The sequence below is a fragment of the Oenanthe melanoleuca genome, chromosome 12 (genome assembly GCF_029582105.1).
Source record: "Oenanthe melanoleuca isolate GR-GAL-2019-014 chromosome 12, OMel1.0, whole genome shotgun sequence".
Classification (NCBI taxonomy): Eukaryota; Metazoa; Chordata; class Aves; order Passeriformes; family Muscicapidae; genus Oenanthe; species Oenanthe melanoleuca.
Window position 1 is genome coordinate 5108568 of NC_079346.1, and position 24332 is coordinate 5132899.

The 24332-nt window shown below is 38.6% G+C and overlaps 1 protein-coding gene across 1 annotated transcript in view; it reads left to right on the top strand.

Annotated features, from left to right (window-relative positions):
* SUCLG2 (succinate-CoA ligase GDP-forming subunit beta) overlaps nucleotides 1-24332 on the top strand; it is a 108679-nt gene that overhangs the window by 58946 nt on the left and 25401 nt on the right. Inside the window, exons 8-9 of the mRNA XM_056501561.1 lie at nucleotides 3369-3530; nucleotides 4459-4601. Of these exons, the coding sequence (XP_056357536.1) occupies nucleotides 3369-3530; nucleotides 4459-4601 (305 nt within the window). The remainder of the gene's footprint in view (nucleotides 1-3368; nucleotides 3531-4458; nucleotides 4602-24332) is intronic.

Genomic DNA, 24332 nt, shown 5'->3' on the forward strand with positions numbered 1-24332 from the left:
GAAACAAATGAATGCATTATAATTCTTTATTTATGCAAACTATAAATTAAATTGCATAGAAGAATGTAGCAGCAGCTTTGCATTAATTTCATTTTGTAATGTAATTTAAACAACATTCATAAATATTCCCTTGGCAGATTTTATATTTCAGTACCTTTTGTTGTTTCATCCAAATACTGGGAGTATTGGTTTCTACATGTTCTGCTTGGTGAGAGACAGCAACATTTTCTGCTCTTCTGCTTGTGTACAAAGTTGGGGTTTTCTTGATTCTGTTTTGTGGGGGTTTTTTGGAGTTTTGTGTGTGTGTGTGTTAATGCTGCTAGAATTACTGAGATTGTGTGGAAAGAAACTTGTTCTTTCTTGTTTACATTCATATGGGTAATTTAAATTTTATAGTGCATGACTCTGCAGTCCACTAGAGCACAGGACAAATTTCAGCTGAGACAGGCACTTGGCTACATCCTTCAGGAAGAAAAAGGGTCACTGATCTTCCTGCACCATGACTGCAGGGCTGAGGAGGTGTAAGGAGCTGAATTAGCTTTCACCTCATTATAATAGTTGGTGCTCCAGCTGAAATCTTTCCTTCCATTTGTCATTTTTGTCCAAGTAACTTGGACAAAGGTGAAGAGGGGAGGAACTAAAGGTGCCTGTGTGTAATTGAAATATGGTGAGGCTGATCCAGGGGATCACAGCTACCTCCTCATTGCTCCATTTCACTGAGGTGCTGAAGGCTTATTTGGTAGGTACCAAGAGGGGAAATTGGTGTGCAAGTAGAGGCAAGTGAGGGAGAGAACAATAAATTATGAGAGGAAATAAAATGTGGTCCTTAAAGATTGGAAAGAACCATGGTGGTCCTGGCTTTGTATCCCTGCTGGAGTTCTGCAAGGTGGCACTGTGCAAATAAAGATTTGGGTAAGTTACCAAATTAGCTCTTCTGGAATGGCTGTGCATATTTATTAGACATATTTGTGCATATTTATTGAGAAGGGCTTAATCTGAGGGATGTTAGGAGTTTCTGTGCTGTTTTCTCTGAGGTTTTTCCCATGTGTTTTGCATTCAGGAAGCTGAGGAGCAGAAACAGAGTGGGTTTCAAGCTGTGAAAGCCCTCTTGCTCACAGAAATGCACTAGACTCTTCCTGTGTTTATTCTTTTTTTTTTTTTTGCTAGCAGTTTCTCCATCTGAAATGTTTTAAGAATAAAGACAAAACAAATGGAATAATGTTTGAGCAGCTTAATGCAGCTCTTCTTATTGATAAAATATAAGTCTCTGTATGAAGCCCAGTATTCTTGTCAAAGTAATGGATAAGGTGGATTTATTTCTTGCTGTGTTTTTTGTCTGGATTTCCATCAGGTTGTATGTATTTCTTTGTTTAATATCTGAGCAAATTCTTTGTTAACACTAGTGGGTCAGAAGCCTGATACTTCCCTTTTTTGTTGTTTGTTTTTTGTTTTGTTTGCTCTCAGTGTAAACTTGAATTGGCTGATGACAAAAATCCTACACTGCTAACAAAAATAACAGAAGTACTTCATGAATACAAGTGTTGGAGCATTCTTTGATATTTGTTTGGATGAAAAATCCATTTGTATAATCTATAGTGCATGTAACAATATGCTTTTGATAGTGAAAATGGTTTGATAAATATTAATACATGTTTTTGCTGCTACTTTGTACAGCATGGCCTTTGTTAAAGATGAATGTTCTGTAGAAATGAGTTTCTATTAATGTGGCATGGAGGATGTTTGTGTGTAAGGTAAACAGAGCTCTGAAACTGTAGTTGTACTTTAGCTTTGTGTGGGTTTAGCAATTTAAGCACCTGAAAGCTTGTAGAAGAAAAATTGTCTTATTTCATTGCTAAAAAAAATAATTAAAGCAGCTCTAGTGCATTAGAGGCATGTTAGGAGCTGCAGATGTTTCTGCTTTGGCACATTCCCACATGATGATTGACCAGGTAAGATCTTGACTCTTCCAAGAGATTTATTGTACACACTCACAAACAGTTCTCTGAAACTTCAGCCATTGAAGTGAAATTTGATAGTTTTAACTTGATCTGTTATTAGTTGCAAGTCAAATATTGAAAAAAAATTTTAAAAAATCAACATCCAAAAACCAAAACAGGAAAACCCAAAGCAGATCAAGATTATACAGCTGAGACTCTCCCACTTGTGTAAATGTTTTGTTTGCTGTTTCCTCAGCTGTTTTTTCCTAAATTAAGAAACTGTATATTAAACAGAGTTACATTTCCACCAAACAAGATTGTTTGTTTGTTATTTTAATTGATGAGTATCTATAGCAAAGACTAAAAATTAATTGTCCTCTTAATTGTCATTGACCTCCAGATGTGTGCAATGCTCATGGACACATGCACATGTACCATGGACATGTCCCAATGGCAATGTGAATAAAAACACCAGCAGATAGAAAAACTATTAGATTTTTATGGACACAGCATTTAAAGGCACTTAAATTTGATTGGTTTGCCTTGAGAAATCAATTATGCTTAAGTCAGTAATTATAATCTGAACATTGTACAAGGGAAATTACTTGCAAAGTAATATGATAAGTATATAGTCTTACATTTACTTAGAACATTTTAATCTAATGAGGCATTTGCCTATGCAAACCCATAGAAATAATGAGTCAGAAAATAACACTCTACAGGCATTTCTGTTACTGGTGTGTTTATGTGAATATTGTGGCTGCTAGCCAGTCCTTTGTATCTTTTATTTAATGTAGTCAGATTTAGCAACTTCTTAATTTGTTTTTACAACCATAGTGGACGTTGATGTTGATGGGAGGTTTATATTTACTTTATAAATTTTCTTTATTTAAAGTAATCTTTTGGTCATTTTTCACATATTTGGCTTCAGGTTTTTTGAGCTCTTTAACAAAATAATGTGTGTATAGTTAATAACATCAGAAATTCAAAATATGGCTAAGGAAAGCATTTTGTTTTTGCTTAACTCTGAATGTCTGCATGTTACCACACATGGCTTTGGGTTGGTGTTGCCTTTTATATCTGTTATTCTTTCAGAATATGCAAGGCACACTCTTCTGTGTCATTGCTGCAGCCCACCTGTCCAAATCACAAAAAATGCTCTCATAATACACAGGAACTTTGTTTGTAGCAAACACAGAAGACTTTCCAGGGTGATGTGGAGATCTTGCTGTGCCTTTTCTCAATAGAGGATTTATGGAAAATCTGTCCTTTCCTGCTGGACTCAGTGCTAGAGCTTCAGCTGCTCCTTGGTTGGAGGCAGCATCATTCCCAACAGGATTCTCCTGGCTGCTGGAGTAGCTGCAGTGTTTCAGAAGCTCTGGCTGACTGTAGAGCCTAAATGCCTGGGTGTTGTTTTATTTTCTCTTCCAGTTGTTTGCTTTGATGCCAAGATAAACTTTGATGACAACGCAGAGTTTAGGCAAAAAGAAATATTTGCCATGGATGACAAGTCTGAAAGTGAGCCCATAGAGAATGAAGCTGCCAAGTATGACTTAAAATATATAGGACTGGATGGAAACATTGCTTGCTTTGGTAAGAACAAATACATCCAAAAGACATTTGAAAACACATTTACGCTTGTTCAGTGCATAGACTTTGTTTACATCTGAATTCAGGCTACTTTTGACAGAATTTCAGTCTGTGAGTATTTCTGCAGTTCTGTCTGTCCTCCCACAAGTTTTTTGCAGGAATGAAACTAAAATAGTGTGGAAACTGTGCTGATGGCCACAGCACACAGGCAGGGCAGGAGTGTCAGAGAGAACAGGCTAAGCAGTTTCAGTTTCTGAGTTTTGAACCTGATGTAATTGCTCTTTCCAGTCATTACAACAAAACAAGAAAAGTCATCAAAACCTAATCATTAATTTAAAAACAATAAGACTGTGTTACTTAAAAGACACTTGAAAGTATGTTTGTATAAATGCGACATTTCCAGTTACAATTGAATATTAAATCCATTTTCCTTTAAGGAAAGCTGCTAAAGAATCTGCTTGGAAAGGGTAGGGGTTTTATTTTCATGAAGTTTTGTAGAAGGCAGTTTCAGGACCATCTGAGGTCTGTTCCCAAAACTGTGATGCAGGAATACAAAGCATCCACTGCTGTCAGAGTGATGGGAGAGGAGCTCAAACAGTCATTTTGTCCTTCACATCACTATTCCCAGAAGTTTTTATATCTCTTTATTTTTAATAAAATCAGAAGGTTCTGCACTGCCATAATTACTATTCCAGTGTTCATACATGCTTAAAGGAAGGTGCACATCTAAGGTCTAAAAAAACCTAAATGTTGGTGTGTTTGCACCAGATTTTGAATTATTTGTGGCATTGGATATCCTTGAATAGCTAGTAGTATTTAGAAATAGGTATGTAACATTTTGAGCCATGTTCTGGGGTTGTGCTAATACATTTGAAGCCTTTTCAGGAATCTTATCTATGTGAATTAAAGCACTTGATGTTTGCAATTGCAGTCAATGGAGCTGGACTTGCAATGGCAACGTGTGATATAATATCCCTGAATGGTGGAAAGCCAGCCAACTTCCTGGACCTGGGTGGAGGTGTCAAAGAAGCACAAGTCTATCAAGCATTCAAGCTGCTGACTGCTGATCCAAAGGTAAAAATGTTGGGTTTGGACTGGGAGCTTCCCTGTGCAGCAGTAGGGCTGAGTAGGACCATGTGCACAGAAAAACCCAGGTCATGGTGAGAACACTGAGGGTGAGTTCCTAAAGGGCTGATCTGGGAGGAAAATTAATTCAATATGAGCCACTGGACAGACTTTTCAGTTCCTGGTGAGTTGTGAGTGGGAACTTTCTCAAGGCAGTTCAACACAGAAGTGCAGGTGTGCTGATGCTGGGCATTGCAGTGCTGAACCCAGAACATCTCACTCCCAGGATGGAGTCTGTGAGACCTAGGTGCTTAAAATACCATTCCTAATGGTGTAGTGCCACAGTAGACTGAGAGAAAAATGGGAAAATTAAGCAAATAGCTAATTCTAAGGGCTGATTTGTACACTTTTAACTCAAGGTTTCCAAAATATCTGACTCTGCACTGCAGGATAATCTGTATTTAATTAACATTCCCAGGCTGCAATCATAGCCTGGAACATTCTGACACTTCCTTCTGCAGATGGAGCTGCAGTTGCTCTTTTCTTTTTGAACAAGAGGAGAAGACATTAGTCTGTGTGTACTGAGTAGAAGTTATTTCTGGAGATGTGTGTTGAGGTCATTGGTCCCCTCTGCAGACAGAGCTGGAGAATCTGCTGGGAGAATATTGATCAGGCATGGGCTTTGGAGCAATGCCAGCTGCCCATCCTGCCAGCATGGAGTTCTGCTTTTGTGTGCAGCCAGGGCTTCATTGCTGCTGATATTTTTACTAATGGAAATCTGTCAGAGGGCTTTGATCATCTTTCCCATCTCCTGCACCTAAGCATCACAGCTGAAGTCCCTATTTCAACATATTGCTTCTTTTTTGTGGATCTGGCTTCATCTCCTAATATATCTCATGTTTTCTGTGATTCCAGTCATTTTCCTCATGTTCATTGTGATGTGATACTAGCTTCTAAATGCCACCTTCCTGTGGCAATTACATTGCTGTAATTGTGTGCTCTGTGCAGCACTAAGTGACAAAATGTTGATGCTTGTCAAATGGAGGTGGATATTGTTTGCAGCAAAATTTTAGGGCAAAATTAGGAAGAAAATTTACAGTACAAAATAAGCACAGGTCAACTACATATTGTAAGCTCTTTGCAGCTGTAATTCTCCCTGCATATTTTTTAAGCACCTGGTACCTTGATGTCTCGAGTGTTTGTTGTGTGAGTTGTTTGAGTTGCTTGCAGTGCATGCTTCATGTGATAATCTGGGTTTGCCTGAGCTGTAATTTAGTTCTGAAACTCATGCTAGTGGTGGAGAAGCAGGTGCAGTAAAGTCTCAGATACACAACTTAGCTGGTGATTGTCCCTGTGCTAAGTAGTTTCTACTGTCTGCTGCAGCACAAACAGCAGGTGTTAATTTTGGTGATGGTGTTTACTGAGTTTAAACAATTTTAAAACAAAAGGGCATCCTAGTAGCTCTCAGCTATAGAACATCTGCATGCCCAGCATTTGACTTGTAGTTATATCCTTCTATTATACATTCTGCTTATATGTTACTGCTTAACTATTTCTAACTGCATCCACCAAGGCTGGGAAGCTCTGCTGCTGAGAGAAAGCAAAAAGGGAGCATGGAAAGGACCTGGATTAAGCATTTATGCTGGGGCTGTGCCATTCCTGGCATTGACTGGCTGAAGAGGCAGAAGGCAAAACATTTCATGTTTTCATTTTGTTCAGAAAATATAGCAAATGTCTGTTATTTCCTCTCCTGACACACCATGTCCATTAGCTCACCAATATATTATCAGAAAATGAAATAAATTCTCTCTTTTCTTAACTAATGGTAGGGTTTCAGTCCCAAGAGTCTTTGTGGCTAATGCAGCACTCACAGGTTGCATCTGGTCAGTCATTTCCCTGTGGCCTTTCACTTGATTCCCACATAGTTTGATAAGATAAAAATCTGTTATTGGGAACTGAGATTCAGTTAATTTTTGTAAATATCTGAATTTCTGGAGTCTAAAGAAATAAACAAAAAAGATGTTTTAAAGGCTGTAATATGGAGAATTGCAGTTTTTTAGTTGTGCTAGCAGAGTTAAGGACATTGTAGAAGATAAAATCTTCCAGAAGGAAAGATTCAACTGCACTTTGAAAAAGATCTCTTTCTCTCTCTTTAGCTGTCTTTAAAATTTGTATCAAAGCAAAGAAAAACCCTAAAAAAACAACCCCAAACAAACAAAAAAAACACACAAACTCTCATCACCCCTAGACAAACCAAATAAACAAATCAAGGTATGCCATGATTTGGTTTAGTGAAGCTGAGGATATTGTTTTTGGGAAAAGTGAAGATCTGAGCTGGTTTGCTGCTGGTTTAATCTGTTGGCTGTCAGTGTCTGTAATTCTTGGGGGGAAAAAAAAGAAGTGTGAAGGTTTTTGTTGCAAAAGGTGATCCAGTGGCTTTTGGATGGAAATGCTGTCCCTGGAGCTAGTGACCCTTTTTACACTCTGCTGGTCTTGTTTGCTATCTGCCATATCCAATACTTCCTAGGTTAGACAGGTCATTGCAATGCTTCTGAATTCCTTTCTGTTCACTGTCTAAATTCCAATTGCTTTTTTTATTTCTTTCTTCTTTTCTTTTCCTTTTTCCTGCCTGTCTTGTTTCTGTAAGTTTGTGCTGTGCATCTGCTCTGGCAGGAAATGTACAGCAGGAAAATGTTCCCTGCTTTTAGATACTAGCAGGAAAGGGAAAGATGGCTCAATTCTGGCAGTTCAAGCTGCTGGGAGACACTGCAGGAGCTTCATTTATGCCCCTTTGTCCCACAGTGAAGTAGAAGTGGTTGTTTCTTTTGGTATTTCTGAGGTTGTGAGTGGTGCCTGGCTCTGTCCTGGATGTGTGAATTCCTGCTTCAGGCATCCCCACAAATCCTCATCCCTGAGCACTCACATGCTTGCCAAGCTCCTCAGGTGCTTGTTTTTGTTCATTCTGAAGACCTGGCTACCATATGATGGCTGTTCATAGGATTCAACAAGGTTTTTTGGAAAGGCTAAAGCTGCAAAAATATCTGCTCCCTGATGGATCTGCATGGGCTGAGGGGAACCTTGGCCCTGGCACCTCCTCCTTCACTGGCCCTGCTGTCTGCAGGGCTGTTCCTCTCCTGTTCTCCTCCCTCCAGCTGCTGTTTTGCAGTTTTCTGTGCCCTTCTTAACTCTGCTATCCCAGAGGTGATGCCACTGTCCCTGATGGGCTCAGGCTCCATTTCAGAGCTGGTGGCATTGGCTCCATCAGACATGGGGAAGCTCCTGGCATCCTCACAGAGCCCTTCACTTACCCCCTGCTGCCAGAACCTGTCAGAAACTCATGCAAAAGCCAACTGAGCTGTGAGCAGGTTTGTTTTCCCATCAGCACACTCTAGCCCTGATCTTAGCAGTGGACTCCTGTTAGAAAGTGTCACTGAAACACAGGCAGTTAAAGGCCAACATGGTTTGGCTTTTGTTCTTTTTCTCTTTTTCTCACTAAGTTTCCTTTGACAACCTTTTTTGAAGCTGTCATTGATGATATGACTAAAGACTCACCAAATCAATTGATGTTAACAACTGTTGGCTTGTTATTTAGGCAAAATACTATTGACAGAAAGACAAACATTTCTCAGGAAAAAATATTCCATATTGACCTCTATTAGTTGATATTCAGGGAATAATTAATATCAAACACACCCAAGACTTTAAGTTTTTTTCTTCAGCAATTATCTAGTCCAAATTGAGATTATTGTCTTAATTATATGGAATAGACAGTCATTGCTGTCACCTTGCTTTGCCTGTTTATGTTCAGATGATCTCTGTGCCCACCACATAATTGGCACTGACGTGTCTCATTGTTGTGTATCAACCAGAAGTTTTGGGGCTTTTGTTTTCCAGGCATCTGAGAGAGTGACCAGAATTCTGAAAGAGGATATCATTAAGCCAAACTTTGCAATTCACTTCTTTTCCAGCTGTGTTTGGTGTGAAAGTAATACAGTTTATACATCCTTATTATACAAGACATTTTTATCACCAGTTTATCCTTTTGGCTTCAGGGATTTTTAGTATTAGCTTTCTTAACATTTGCAGTCTGTTATGTGGCAACAGAAGGGATAACATTATACTAAGAGGAAGAAATTGGGATATTCTTTTCTTAGATTTCAGAAATAAAAATAATGTTGCCATGTATAATGTATTTGGTCTTTATTTTGGGTAATTAAGTTAAAATTGAGTGAGCTAGTTCAGGTCAGACCATTTAAAACATCTCCAAACATTCAGGCACATTGGGGTGTAGTAACTGTATGTGTGGGGTTTAGACTGTTTGCTCTCACTCTACAACTTTAAACAATGACCTGCTCAAGGGGGAAAGTTTTAAAAATATACAAGAATTCCAAATGCCACATTTCTGTGATAGGGAACTTCCTCATGGTTAGAGCAAAGGCTGGCTATGGACAATTCACTGCATTTAACTGATTGTCAGCAGTGGATTTCTCAGTGTTACAATAATGCAAACCCATGAATCAGTAGGAACAGATAACCTTCCCTATCATACATGCAGCCTATCAGTGTGCATATAATTTTGGAGAAAAAAGGGAAATGTCAGATTTTGTATCATTTCAGATAATGTAGAGGAACCCTGTTCTTACAGACTCATTAGGAATCTTTTTGCTTTCTCATTCACATATCATGTACCCTTGACACACTTCATTACCCAGCTCTTCTCCACACAGCATGAAAATTCTTTACACCTTGTGTGTTTCTCTGATTCACACAAGAGGGTGAAGCATCATTTGCTGGTTTGAGTACTCTCAAAGTCTGTAGCTGAAGAGCTGCTCTAGTGCACAAAATCTGTGTGCTGCATGCACTGTTCCACAAGTGTGAACTGCCAGGGCAGTGTCCACACTCTGCATGGCACTTGAATTTAGTGAACATTTTTGGAAGTCAAGGCTCTGACTGCTGTTTTTACCCCTCTGTGTGAACTGTGGGTTATAATACTCATCTACCACCTACAAACATTTGTTAAAGTGCTATGAAAATTATAGAAGTTATCACTGTTCCTCTGTTCTTCTCCTCCTGGCAGTTTAGTACTCAGCACTGGTTTTGTAGAAGTGCAGTATTAAATTTTTAAAAAGAAAATCATAATCAATAAATCTGTTGTATTTTTTGCTAGAAATTTTGACATTTCTGTAAGATGTTGTCTAATCAATCATTGGGAAATTCCCCATTTTTGGAAGCTGGATCTTGCTACATCATCTCAGTGTTATCTCCTATTAGCACCATAGAGGTGCTTTTTTTCTTGAGGTAGGTAGAGACCAACCTTTTCTCTGATTTCAAATACACAAATGATCCAAGGGTTGGAAGAGGAATCAGACACAGAAAGGTGAAGGAGCCTTCAGTTAACCTGAGCAGCTGCCTGGTGCTGCAGGTCAGTGTCTGCCTCAGGCTGGAAATAAGGGTTAATGCATCAAAGAGGTGTGGCTGTGTAGGGTAGCTGTTCTGAAAATATTGCAGCCAAAAAACATATTTGAGTCCTACAGCAGTTTATTGTAGGAGTTTATAGGCTATCCAGCAGTACAAATTTATAAGGACAAGTAATTATTCAGGAAGTTTCAGGAGGAGTTGATCCTGCCTTGGAGCCAGTGAATGGTCTGGAGCTTCCTTCTGTGTTCAGAGAACAGCTCTAAACATAAAGCTGTGATTGGTAATTCTGTAAGAGCAATAATGTCTTGATCTGGAAGTTTAAGTTTATTCTCATAAAATGGTAGTTTGTGGGGGTAGAAATATCTTGAAAAGCTGGGTAAAGCTCACAAAGGCATATTGTGTTTTTTGTCTCAGAAATTTGTACAAGTATTTCACCTTTAGACAATGGAGCAGCTCTTGGTTCTTTTAAAGATACTTTAGGTTTTGAGTTTATAGGAGTAATTTAGGAATTTCCTAAATTTTCTAAATTACATTTTTAATTAGCTCTACATTGGTGAGAAAATACAGAGTAATAGGATTCTTTTCTAATGTGCCTTTGCAGTTTTGCAGAATTAATGTAAAATGACTATTCCTCTTTTAAAACACTTGAAATATTGAAAAGTCATTCTTTCATTTCACTGAGGCACTTTTACAGACTGATAGCATATTGACAATATTTATGAAAATGGGATGACAATTATGCATTTAAACTGCATAATTGAATTGTCTTGATTTATAACCAAAAGTAAAATATTTTTCAAGAGCATGTGTAGCATTGAGTCCTAAGTAATTGATATGTAAATATACTTTAACATGAATCTGCCATTATTTATGGGCACTGACAAGCTGAATGCCTTTTGGCATTTTATAGTAGGCTATAATGCATCCTAAAAACTGGATGTGAAAATAAAATTCCTAAGCAAGAGGAAAAGTTGCAGTGATTTTGCAATTGCTTCCTTCGTGGCAGAATAGGGAAAAGTCACAAATGTTTTCATAGATGGTAAATCCTGTCAAATTTGTGGAAGGGCTGTTAGGTTTGGATGGAACTTGAAGTGCTTGTGTGCTAACTGTCCTCTGGTAGTTCATCTTGGTGAGATGGGTAATTTATTATGAATCTACTTATAGATCATCTATCTAGCACACATACAGGAGAATGAAAGACAAATAATCTGATAATACAGGTAGGAAATAGTATATTAAAAGAAAAGTTGTAGGTGTCCTTACTTAAACTCTTCTTTAGAGAAAATCACATTTTAATTCTCATTATTTTTAAGTGGGTGTTATGGCAGTCTAGGAAAGTGTTTGTTCTTTCAATCAAAATGAAGAAATTTAATCACCTTGCCTCCATCTGTTCCTGATAAACTGGTGCAGATGATGAAATGTGTATCTTGGGTAGGTGCTTTCAGCCATTTCTGCTGGGTTAGGCACACTCTTGTGACAGTGAAATAAATAACAACTGGTTTTACTTATCATTTCAGAAGCACCCTGGATGGATGGAGCACAAGTAGAAAGGACTTCATGTTTTTCTTATTGATAAGACTCAATTTGGGGAAAAAAATGGTAAAACATGACAAAATGAACAAGCATTTTCCCATCATAAAATTATCTTTTAATGACAGAAGGGCCTGTCACTAAAAGATATTGCCTAGATTTTTAGAGTAAGAATACATATTTTGGTTTTTTTTTTATTTTATTAAGGGTATCATAGGGTGATGGAAAAGTTTTGGAAAAAACAAAAATTGTTGAAAATACAGCTTAATGAAAAAGGACAGAAGCTATTTCTCTTGAATCTCTTGCTTCAGGTAGGATTGAATTATTTTACAGCTTCATATTAATGCTCAGATTCAATAAGAATTCAAACCTGTTTCAAGTTTTAATATTTTATTATCTATTATTCTGAGTGGATTGGTAAAGCTGAAATAAATTAGTCTATTCACTTTTAAAGCTTATAATGTACTTAAGTAGTTGGCAAATGAACTCTACATTTACCACAAATGAGTAACTCTTAGTCTTTTTGCTCCAGGTTTGGTTTCATCTTCTAATAAAAAACTGCCCTCTCATAGGAAGATAAACTTACTCCTGTTTCTCAAAAGAATTTGCATTTTTTGTACCTGTCACACTCAGCAGTCTCTAAAGTCAGGTGTTTTCTTTAGGGTGCTATGAAAAGTGAACAGTTTATTTCTTTTAGTGCTCCTAGTTCTGATAACAATGTGCAGAAAACAGAATTTATTCTGTTTCCCTCTCCCAGTGGCCAGTTATTTCTTGTTTGTAGTCTGGGCTGTGTGCAGGAATATCCCCAACATCTTCCCACAGTCCCTTCAGTGCTCAGCTGATAGTTCAGGGCTTCAGCTGATAGTTATGTAAACTTTGAGTGGAGTGCAGAGTCTGTGCAAAGCAGGGTGTGAGGGATGAGATCTGCAGAAAGAACCACTTCAGCCAGAGCTGGGCAAAGCCTGGGAGCTGTCTCTGTGAATCTGTTGGATTCTCTGGGTATCACACAGTTACACCAAACCTGAGCTATCCTGGAGAAAAAGCACATTATGTGCTCTTTGTGTCAGGTACAGTGAGCACGTGTCAGCCACTTGATGTTCCAGTGACTTTGGCTTGAAATATATGTGTAATGTATAAGTTAATGAACTTTGCAAATTTTCTTTACAGTCCTACCTAATACCTTTGGGAAGGGAAATGCTCTTCCTGTGGGTGTTTTGTTCATTTATTTTGTAAACTTTCTCAATATTAAACATCCCTATGTTTGTTTTTCTGTCCCAAACACCATAGCAGATTCTGGCTTAACTCTGCTGAGCAGAAAGCAGAACATTTTTCTGCTCTATTTTTCCACTGCTATTGTGACAACTCAAGAGGATGTTTCTTCTCTGTCCCATTTGTTCTACAGAATTCAACTCTTGCTTGGGTACCTTTAAAAACACTGGAGGGGAAAGTAGCCTTAAATATCTGTATTTAAGGAATGCATTACCTCTCCATTATTAAAATGACAATATGGATTCCTCTCCAAAATGTGGACAGAAAACCCTTTGAATTGCAGGGGAGTAGTTACCTGTGGTTGTGGATGCCCAAGGAAGAGATTGCATCTGGGAAAAGGCAGCAAGGAAAACATGACCCCAGTTCCCAAGAAGTTGATTTTCCTTGGGGTTGGTAGACAGCCACACATTTCAGAGGAAGAGAAGTGACTCAAGGAAAAGAGCTAAAAACTTAGTTTTTTTCATAGTATTTTTTATGGAAAAAGATTCAACCATTTTGAGCCCAATTACTTGGAAAATTCCAACTAAAAGACAATTAGTACCTGTATGTGGAAAGACAGGTGGGTAATGTCTGGGCAAATAGATTTTGCTGAAATTTCCAAAATTATTCAGATGTTTTCAGGAGAAAAATACCAAACATTTAAAAGATTTTTTTTCAAGCAATTAGAGGAGTTGATTAGGAATAAGGTAGCCTTACTTGTTGCAAATAGTCTTATAATTTCTTCTTGTTGGCTGGGATGGAGCAGGTATTGTACTACTGCAGTTATTCCAAATGTATTTAAAGGACATTTAACTGCTTTTACAAAACCATTTTCACCTTGAATCTTCTGCTGTGGCTGTTGTATTCTTCTTCATTTGCATACAGATTTTACTCATCAGATAAGCAGAGGGAACAGAGAACTTTCTTTTAAATTCTTTCATGCAGTTTGCTGTGGTGAAGGTGAGTAAATCTGCAGATCTATACCTGCTCTGACACAACTTGTGTGCACATTTCCACAGCCTGTTTTGTATGCAGTGCTGGCTGCTGCTGTACTTTGGAAACCATTTCTAATTATTTAAGGGTAAGCCTGAGTAACCAAAGAGCTGCAGAGCACCAGATGTTCATTCCCTGGAACATGGGGGAGAAGGAGCCTCTCTTGCTGAAAAAAACTGCTCAGGGCAGAGGAGCTGGAGCTGTTGTGGCTCCCACCATTCTCTGCCATCCTCCCCCAAATAACTCTGCAGTGCAGGAAACACAGCAATCCTGCTATCAGTGCCAGAAAATTGGATTTCTGGGTGGCTGACAGGTGAGCTGACCATGGAAGTCAATATTCACTCCACCAGAAAAGGGAATGAAATCTGCACCTTCAGACAGGGCCCTGCTGAGAAGGTTGTTCAGCAAAAGTTGCATAAAACTCTGTCCTGTGACAGTGATGCCAACCCTGTGATTGAAGCAGGAACCTTTGTATAAACTATGGATGGCACTTGTGAATGGTAGATTTGGAATTAATGGTGATAACATGGGAAAAGAGTAAAAACATCTCATTAAGAAAATAGATTATATACATGTTTATGTGGTGCAAGTTTTAATCTAGACAAGATTAAAACTTGAAAACGCTGAGGAGTCCTTTTTTCTTAACTAAATCTTGATTAAGTCAACCTCCCAGAATATTGTTATGGGCCTGTAACAGGCAAAAAAAGAAGAATCAGTTATTGGGCAGAAATGAATGAATGTGCAGAGTCAATATTTTATAGTAGGTGGTGAAAGTTGAATGCCTGATGCCCTGCAAATCATTTGATTTAAAGGTTTGGGACTGCAATGCTTGACTTCTCATTGAAGAAATATAAAGGAGCAAATTACTATTTGCTGAAAAGTCACAGAAACCGTATCAGAATTGTTTAGTTCCTGCTGCTCCCTGGAGGTTTTCCTCTTCAGCCATTGATTGAGTATGTGCTCTCTGAATTGTGAAGGATTTGCCTTTAATCAAAACTTCCATGGGGCTCTGCACAGTTGTTCTGGGATTTTTGTGTGTATTACTTTGAGGGAATCTCAAATACATTTTTGTTTTCACTTAGTCATACAAACTGTGGAAGTAATTGAACTGAAAAGATAAAAGCAATTAGAGCAAGGATGGTGCCTACATATCAGCAACATTCCTTTAACTCTCTTAATAATGCTGAACATCTGTTGAACTTCCTCAAGAAAAGCAGATGGGTTCAGCCTTGCCCCTGACCAGTGGAAGAGCTTTTTATTTTTCCAAATCCAAAGAAATTAAAAAAGGATTTTTTTTTGTGTGTGTGAATATGTTTTCATATTTAATGTCCTCAAAAAAAATTAAATCTAGAAAAAGATTTTCTGCAGCTAGCTCTTATAAGGGATAAAATGTGCTGCCCTCTTCCACCCTTTGTTTGACACCTGATTTGGTATTTCATTTGTTTTTCAGTCTTGCTGAGTGCAGTGTGTTTTAGCACAGAGCACTCCAGAGCTCTCACCATAAAAAGCTGGTACCAAACTTCCATTATTCATAATTTACCATTTCAAACAAAAGGAGAAAATCTGGCACAAGTTTGATTTCAGTAGAAAGTATTATTAGTATTTTGGTACTTGTGCTGCACTTCTGTATGGTGAGAGAGCTTCCCTTTGTCTGAAGCTGAACAATACCAACACAAAAATGTCCCAGCAAGCCAAGAGCAACTCCACTCTTGAATTTTCAGGTGCAGCACATAAATCAAACCCTGAGTCATTCCAGTGCCAACTTCTTGGTCAAAATCTCAGCCCTGGTGTTGAATTTAATTACACAGTGGATAAAGAGCATAAAGTACTTTCATGTTATTTAGGAAAATGTGGCCATGACTATTAAATAGCTTTTACAATTCCCTGAACTTGGTACAGGGATAATTGTTCATCACTCACCAAGTCCCTCATTTTCTCACTTCTTACAATCAGAAGTGCTGTAAGGCCCCAGAGTCAAAATATCACCCTCAGCAGAGGAAAATTATGTTTATCAGAAATCAGGGGAACTTGGAATCAAGCTAAGAGTGCTTCAGAGGTGGGGTTCTTCTCCCTCTCTTCAGAGCAGAGAAGGAAAACTTCAGTACAGATGGTGCAAATGAATTATTGTAATATAAAAGACAATGCTGTTTTGGTCAGCTCTTTCTTCTCTAGAGGTGCATTTTATATGCTAATGCAATTTTTTGGTTACTTTGGAGAATTGTATTTGCAGAAAGTGGGGATTTGTTTAGGAAGTCAAATATTCCACTCCATTTTCACACTGAGGAGGAGGGGTTGGTTGGGTTGTTGTTTTTTTTGGGTTTTTTTTAAGCATTTGTCAGGCCAGAACATATCTGGAGGCTTTAAGTAAAGTGCTGATTGCCCTGTCAATCAGGGTGCTGAGGAACTGGGAACTTCACAGATTGATGCTTGACAGAATAATTAGAAAACTGTCACTTGAAGTAACCACTCTGGTGTTCCCTAAAGAAATGTGCTGGTGCCAAATGTGTGCTGTCCAGATCTAGAGGTTAAATGTTCAGTAAGACAAAACATAGCATGTCACCAGAGAAAATTACTTCCAACATGCTGGGGAAGTGATGCTCCTCAAGTCCCTAAACAGGGACTACACAGTTTATTGAGCTTACCTTCTTTGATCTTGCTCATGTATTCAAGAGCTTTTCAGCCCTGAACGAGGGGGTTTAACTTGGTAACCCACTGAGGCATTATCTAACAGTTTAGATAGCAGAGGGTCTGGAAGGGTTGGAGGCAAAAGCACTTAAAGCTGTAACAATATTTTCTAGTTCTGGAAAGGTTTTAAGGCAATTCTCTTAAGTATTTTTGTGTACTTTTCACTTAAAATAAATGGAAGCAGTTTTTTAATCAAGTTTCTTTCTTAATCCCTAGCTCTTGAGGAAACTTGGATTTTCTTTCTGATTTGGTTTAGTTTGGAGACTGCTGTGATGAGCACAGGACAGGGGCTGTGACTTTTTTGTGTGCTTTGGTTTTCACTTGTGCTGGGATGTCAAGGCTTCCAGGAATCAGTTGTGGAATCTCAAGCTGGAAAGATCCAGTAAAGGTCTCTCCCAGGATGTTTTTATGCTAGAACCTGTTCTCCAGAATTAGCAAAGTAAATTTATATTTTTCAGCCACTCTTGCAAAGCCACTGAGGTTTGCCTAATTTGCAGCTTGGAGTTTATTTTAAGGTGTAAGGATCTTTTTTAGTATATTACCTAAATTGCTAATGGATTCTCCAAGTAGTAAATACAAAAGATAATTTAAGATTTTGATTGAAAGCAGGCCCTTTCCTATTGATAAGGAGTTTTGTAGGAAGATTTGCTTTATTTTGTCACTCCAATGCTTAAGACCACTTCATAGGTGAGAGTGGTTTCCTGATTGCTGTTATCTGTAGGGCTGAATCCTGAATTGTGCAATTCTCCTGACAAGGAAAAACTGCTTCAATGAGTTCAAATGAGTGAGTTGTAGATGCTCAGGTTGCATTTCTCAACACTCACACTGGAGCTGCTGAGACTGTGTTTGCAATGGATCTGTCAATCAGAAGTGCAAGTGTCTTTTTCTTTGAATATTACAGATACTGAAGGTCAGTGCTTCTATGGATTTAACTGAGAATAATTTTGAAATTTCTATTTTCAGAGTTGGCAATGAAATTTCAGAACTGCCATAGGGAGAGAATAAGTTTTATTTCCACGAGCAGCCAAGGTCTGATTCCTCAGTGAGATATTCCTGTTATTATAAATCTGCTGGTGCTTCCTCTCTTGCATAAGATGGGATGCTAAGACAGAATCCTTCTCTGGGGTTGTATCTGAAAGGCCCAAATTCTGCTGGAGTTGGAAATGTTGGAGTTGCTGTTGTTCCTCAGGCTGGCTGCCTGCAGAGTGAAGGAGAAGGTTGGTGCAGCCTCAGATAGAACACACATTTCAGCACAGTTTATGTTGGTTTTTACCCAACCACCCTTCAGATTTCAAAGTGGTGCATAAACTAACTTTTCCCTGACATAACTTTTCACCTGCTGCATCAGTGACAAAATTGTTTCCACAGAAACTGATTTCCTCCAAAGACCAACATCAAAAAGCCAAAATCAAATAAATGGCATGAAATAGAATGTGATGGTGCAGATGCTCTATCTTTATGATTATTGTCACTCATGGGGGGAAATCCATGTAGGACATTCCTATCTCTGGCACCCATTGGAGATGTTGTCACTTCAAGCTCACAGCAGTGAAACCTTTAGAGGCTCCCACACCATTCCTATTAATTTTTATTCCTTTTTTTTTCCCCTATCACACATGCCAGTTTTCCATGCATGCTTCATACACATTTTTATCATAACAGTTTCAAGCAAACTTTCCTTATCTTGCTGCTGTACTCCAGTCCAGAGTTTTTAAAGCTGTAGTGTGCTTTTCCTGTCCTGAGCTACAGTAAAAGTGTTCTCTCTTTTTTCCTTTTTAATATTTTAAAGGATTTTTTGAATTTTGATTGCATTTTGTAAATATGTGAAAAGCAAAAACCTTTATTTCCTGTCTTTTGAAATCATTCTTGTGTAGATTCTGATAAATTGGACCTGGCATAAATGCCTTCATTTTGTTCCTCTGTCAAACTTCTGTGTCTGAATAAATCAAAGAAAACATCAAAAATAATGGAGGCAGGGGTTGAAAGGGTTATAGGGAAGTGGTAAACAATTACAGTCCCTGGGAGAAGGGACATGCTGAGCATTTTGAAGTGTATAAAAGGTCTAAACATGAAGGAGGGAGTATATTTATTTAATCTTAGTAAAAATGGATCTAATAATTTTTAAAAACAAAGAGAAATGAATATCATTAAAAAAAAATCTGTCAGCAGGAGCTATAGTGTGAGACTTTGATGCTGAAATTAGCTCGGTGTGTGCCCTTCCTGATGAGGCAAGGAGTCTGCTGGGTAGGTTCTTCCCTTAGTCAGTCTGCATTTCTGTTTGCAGAGTCCTGCCAAAAATCACTTCATATTTGAAATAAAGTACAAGCCATGTATCTGGAAAAGTTTAAAAGTAAGTAGGCTGAAAAAGGAAAGATATTTCATGGTCTGTCAAGTAAGTGGAACTCCTTGCAGGTATTTTTTGGGGTTGAATTAGTGATCTGGTTGCACACACAGATGATGGCAGGTTGTAAACGCTGTTTCCATAGGCTGTGATATCATTCCAGATGTGCATCTGGAAACAGGCTCTGGCTTCTCCAGTATGTCCAAACTTTTGTTTGGAGTTACTTGTATGGTTCCTCCTCCTTCTTCTTCCTCTTCTTCTTCCTCTTCTTCTTCCTCTTCTTTTTCCTCTTCTTTTTCCTCTTCTTCTTCCTCTTCTTCTTCCTCTTCTTCCACTTCTTGTTCTTCTTCCTCTTCTTCTTCTTCTTCTTCTTCCTCTTCTTCTTCTTCTGCTTCTTCTGCTTCTTCTGCTTCTTCTTCTGCTTCTTCTTCTGCTTCTTCTTCTTCTGCTTCTTCTTCTGCTTCTTCTGCTTCTCCTTCTGCTTCTCCTTCTGCTTCTCCTTATCCTTCTCCTTCGTCCTTTCCCATGTGGAAATTTGTATTCCTGACACCTTCCCATTCCTCATTTATGGATTGTCCTTTCACCCCTGCTGGGTTTGCAGTGGCCCTTCTGAACTCAGAGCCAAATCCACCTCCCTGTAAGAAGTGGCAACCAAATACATCTTTGTTCAACACCTTGCTGCTGGGGGAAGCAGACTCTGGAAAGATTAGTAATGAATTGGGAATGGTGTCATTTAGTACCAATGCCAGGGGTTCAGTCCATTCACTTGAGTTGGACTCAATGATCCGTGTGGGTCCCTTACAACTCAGAATATTCTGGGAAGATGTGTCTGGGTGAGGTTTGGTCAGGTTTGGGTTGTGATTTTTTTATGTTGTTTTGTCATAAAAGACTGTTAAAAACTCCCCAGCTCTTCTTGAAATTTATTCAATACTTGGGGCAATAGTCAGTCTCAAAGCATCAGTGTCCAAGGCTGAAGGGTGCCAAGACTGGGATCCCAAAGTAGCTTTGTGGAGATCAGAGCTTGTCAGTCTCTGGGACAGAACCATGACACAGACTTGCCCACACTCTTTTCCTTTGATTTGCATGGGATATTACCTGGTTTTGAGTTAATGTTTTTAAGTTAATCTCTTTGTTTGTAGCTTTTATAGCAGAAAGGAAGTGATACATTTCTGTCTATGCCTATTAATTTTCTATCCTTATTTCCTGGTCTACACACACCACATTTCTGCCTTATCTTAAAAGCAAGACTTTGCTGGTGCTGGAGTAAATATTCTAATTGAATCCCTCCAGTTGGCACTCTAATAGCTTGTCAATTTGCTCACATTTGACAGCCAGCCCTGCTGCCTTCACAACTAATGCTCGTTGAGTGCCAATATAAATGAGCATGATAATAGTCTGATATTATGTCTAGTCTTTTTCTAAATTTAATGTCAACATTTTTCTGATTCTGTTGTGGTGTGGTGTTTTCCTCAAAGAAAGTGATTGAGGAATAATGAAATCTTGCTGTGTTTGTCATATGACACTGAGCCCTACAAAGAATTTTTCATTTTCTTGTGAGCATCAGAGTTGAGAACACTTTGTAAAAAATATCCTATTAGCTAGAGCATTACAATAAAGAATGTAAAACTTGGTGTCCATTTAAAAGAATAAGAGAAAAGGAAAGAAAAGGGTGAAGAAATGCTACCCTTTAGGTGATTGATGGGCTGCTTAGATCAAATGTGTCTAAATTAGATACATTTGTATAATTGACCTGAATGGATATAGATTATGTGATTCATGATGTCACTATTTAAAGACAGACTTGGGTTTTTTTGCCATTTTTGATGACTTGTTCTGTTGGCATTCAGGAACAATAGAGCAAATCATTTGTCATGACATTTTAAAAGACTAATAAATGGTGTGGAGGAAAGGTGATGAGTTGTGAGGGTTGTGAGGGTGCTGAGCCCTGGCACAGGTTGCCAGAGAAGCTGTGGCTGTCCCTGAATCTCTGGAAGTGTCCAAGGCCAGGTGGGACACTTGGAGCAACCCAGGATAGTGAAAGGTGTCCCTGCCCCTGGCAGGGTCCCAGGCACTAGGGGAGCATTTAAGTCCCTCTGACCCAAAGCTTTCAGTGATTAGATGATTTTTACATCCAGTGCCACTTCAGTGTACAAAATTATGTACAGGGAGATGCTGAGTTTAACAGGCTGTGGGGAGGGTTTTGTTGTAATTGCTTATGTTGAAGTATGGAGTAGAAACCTGGGCTGAAATGAAAGTCTCTCCATCCTCATCCTACAGTAGAACTCTTCCTTTCCTTCAGCAGTTTAACCTAAATAGGTAAAGAATTAAAGGGAAAAGGTCTCTGGAGGTGGCAATACTGTCCCAAGTTACCCAACAGCCAGAGGCAGAGCTGTGTTAAAACCAGGTTTGACCTGAGTTGTGCAGTTCCACATTCTCCACTGCAGTCTCCTGCTGGGCTGAGCTGAGGAGAACACACATTTACAGAGGTGTCAAAGACATGCTGCCTGAAGAAGGTTTGGTATCCATATTTTGACAGGAAAGGGGATGTTATTTATTAATGCCCAAAACAGATGCAAATAAACACAAATAAATGCTAGCCTTTGGTAAACTTGAGGAGAATCCCTGTAAAGTGAAGCCACTTTCATCTCATCTGTCTGCTTTGTTGAAATAGAGGTCTGTGAAGAGAAAAAGGTTACTTTTTGAGATTTAGTGCCCTGAAAATTTACAGGCTTGATGCTTAAGCAGTAATAAGTGAAGCATTAAGGCATTTCTTGTGGATTAATGACTGGCTGGGAGGAGTTGATGGTTTGAAGAATAGCTGAGGACCATTAACCTCCACTGGTCATTAATCTTCAAAGGCTGCCTTGAATACTGAGGTCATTATTGCTATGGAAAATAAATATTTGAGGAGGGGGAGAGAGGAAGGATTATACAGATTTCTAAAATATATGGTTTGAATGGTTTAGTAGCTCTCCTTCTATTATATGTCATTGTAGGTGGACAGTCACTGATATTATTACTCTACAGGATTGATAATAGTTTTGAATTTTCACTGCTGAGGTTGCTTTTATTCACTAATTCAACTGTAAAATTCATAACATCAGGATAAATACAGTTGTAGAAATGTGACTGTAGGGTGTATACAGCTGTGTGGTCAGAGAACTGGCCATGTAATGGAGCTTCTAACATTTTTTCATGTTTGAAGGAGATGGCTTCCATTAAAACCTTTGTTCTGCAGCCCCTTCCCTGTCCAGGCACATGATGGGTACATGCCTGTGTCTTACTTGCCTCCCACAGGATGTACTTTTCCTTGATTTAAGTGCTCAGCAGAGTTATTCTCAGCAGCTCTTCACAGAATAACATGATGTAGCATTTCATTTACTGCAAGTCAGCTTTGCTGTGTGGATGGAAAGAGCTCAAAATGGCCTGTGTGCCTCAAATACAAGTGAAAATCAAGCTGGCAGTCCTGCTGCTGTTCACAATTCCTTGTCTTGAGGTGCAGGACAGAGAACAGTGACACCTGGAAGAGTGGATGCACATTTGCAGTCTAACCTAGAAATGGTTCTTTCCAGCAACCTCCCAAATGCACTGCTTTTATGGGCTCTGCCCCAAATTCAGCACATGAGGAGTGATTGTGCTATTAAAGGGGAAATGTCAGATGAAAATCGGCTCATTTTTATCTTTGTTAGGGTTACAAAACTGAACAAAGTCATGAGCAAAGCATTTGGGGCAGGGGGTTCTTCCTCTCTTTGCTCCATTTAGCACAGCTTTCCATATATCCTTAATTTATTTTCCAGATTGAACTCCCCTGCTCTTATCTTGTGTCCTGCCATCAAAATGAGCTGCCAAGGGAGCAGCTGATGGATATGCTGATAATCAGCCACCCTGTTACTCAAGAGTTAAAACAATGTTGAGGTACATAGAGGTTATACATTCCCAAATCTGTATGTGCTCCTTGAGACAGATTGGAAGATTAAGAAAGACCTTTAAGATCATCTAGTCTGACTTCCTACAAACATTTGACCAAAAATCTCTGCCTTGAGGTCAGAGTTCTGTGATTGAATTAGCATATGTCTATTTTAGAAGAAATTCTCAATCTTCATCGTTGCTTTAGGCAGATACCACATCTATTCCTGAAGCTTTTCCACAGTTAACCTACTGTAGTATGTTTTTACCTTAACTTTCTCCTGTCAAAAGTTACTCTGTGGTGTTCCACTCACTGGTATAATAGAATGAGTTTCTTAAATGAGTTTTTGACATTCTGAGTAACTTCTCCGACTCCATTTTCTTGCCAAAAATCTGAAAATGTGAGACTTAAATGGAATTCTAAGAGGAGATAAGAGTGAGACAATCATTGCTTTGTAGTCCTCCTGTTTTGCACAGGAAGGAGTATCCAGAAAGAAACTTCATGTAGATAGCAGCAGCAAAATTAAAGTAAAGACTACCTTAATAGCTGTGCATAATATCAAATTTGAAAGTGTGACAAAGATGCTGAAAGTCCTTTTTCTGGTTCACTTTGTAAAATCTGCCTTTTCCTACTAAAACATTTTAAATGGGGGACTTTTCCTCAAGTGAAAGATGAATTAATCAATTTAAGCCTAAGGCAAGACAAGGTATATGTCAAGTTACAAGTTTTTGGTGAAAAGCTGTCTGCTGCTGGGGTTGATGTGTGCAAGTTGCATAGCAAGCTATGCAATGGAATTGAAAACTTAGGAATAAATACGTGTCTGGTGTTGAAAAGTGAATGAAACAGACTTGCACTGACACTTAGTGCTCCCAGGAAAGACTTTTTCTTGTAGGAATGAAAAATTAATGAGAAACAGGCGACAACTGCAGCATCACGTTATACTGAAAAGTGCTACCTGTAGCTTTTTCATAATTGGGAAACCAAAATAGCTATCCAGAAATCAATACAGTGGGTTTTGTGTCTTTGAGGGTTTGTACACATTTAAGTCTTTACCATTTGGAGCTGTGTGCAGTGTTTGAACAGTGTCCACGCATTTTTTGACTTATTTTTTTGAATGGACAAATGTCAAGAATGTTTTAGAAGAATGCTTACAAATGCTTGTTATACAGGAAGGCCTGAAAATAAGCAGTGAGTGAAGTAAAAGCCCAAACATTGTGGTGACATCCACATTCAGCAATATACAGGCTGAACTATTGCATCATTCTGTGCTTTAAAACAGTTTGTCCTGCCTACATTGCAACCAGTGACTTAGCTAAATGTAGATCCTGACCTAGGAGTTGTACAGTTTGTGATTTAACAATAAGCAAATTCTTGGTTTTTTGGCTGTAAAATGTTTGAATTAATTCCAGTTTGTTCCTCACATGAAGAATTATTAACTGTGAGCAGTCACAGCTCTGCCATTGCATGGGTTTGTGCAATTCATTTGTCAAAAAAGAAATGTGGGGCACAAAGTGGGGTTGTAATTCCTCAGTGTTGGGTGTGGTGGAAGGCTTTGGGCAGACACAAGAAGGACTTGCTGGGTTTTGATTTCAAAGCCTGAAGAGTGGGCAATTATTTC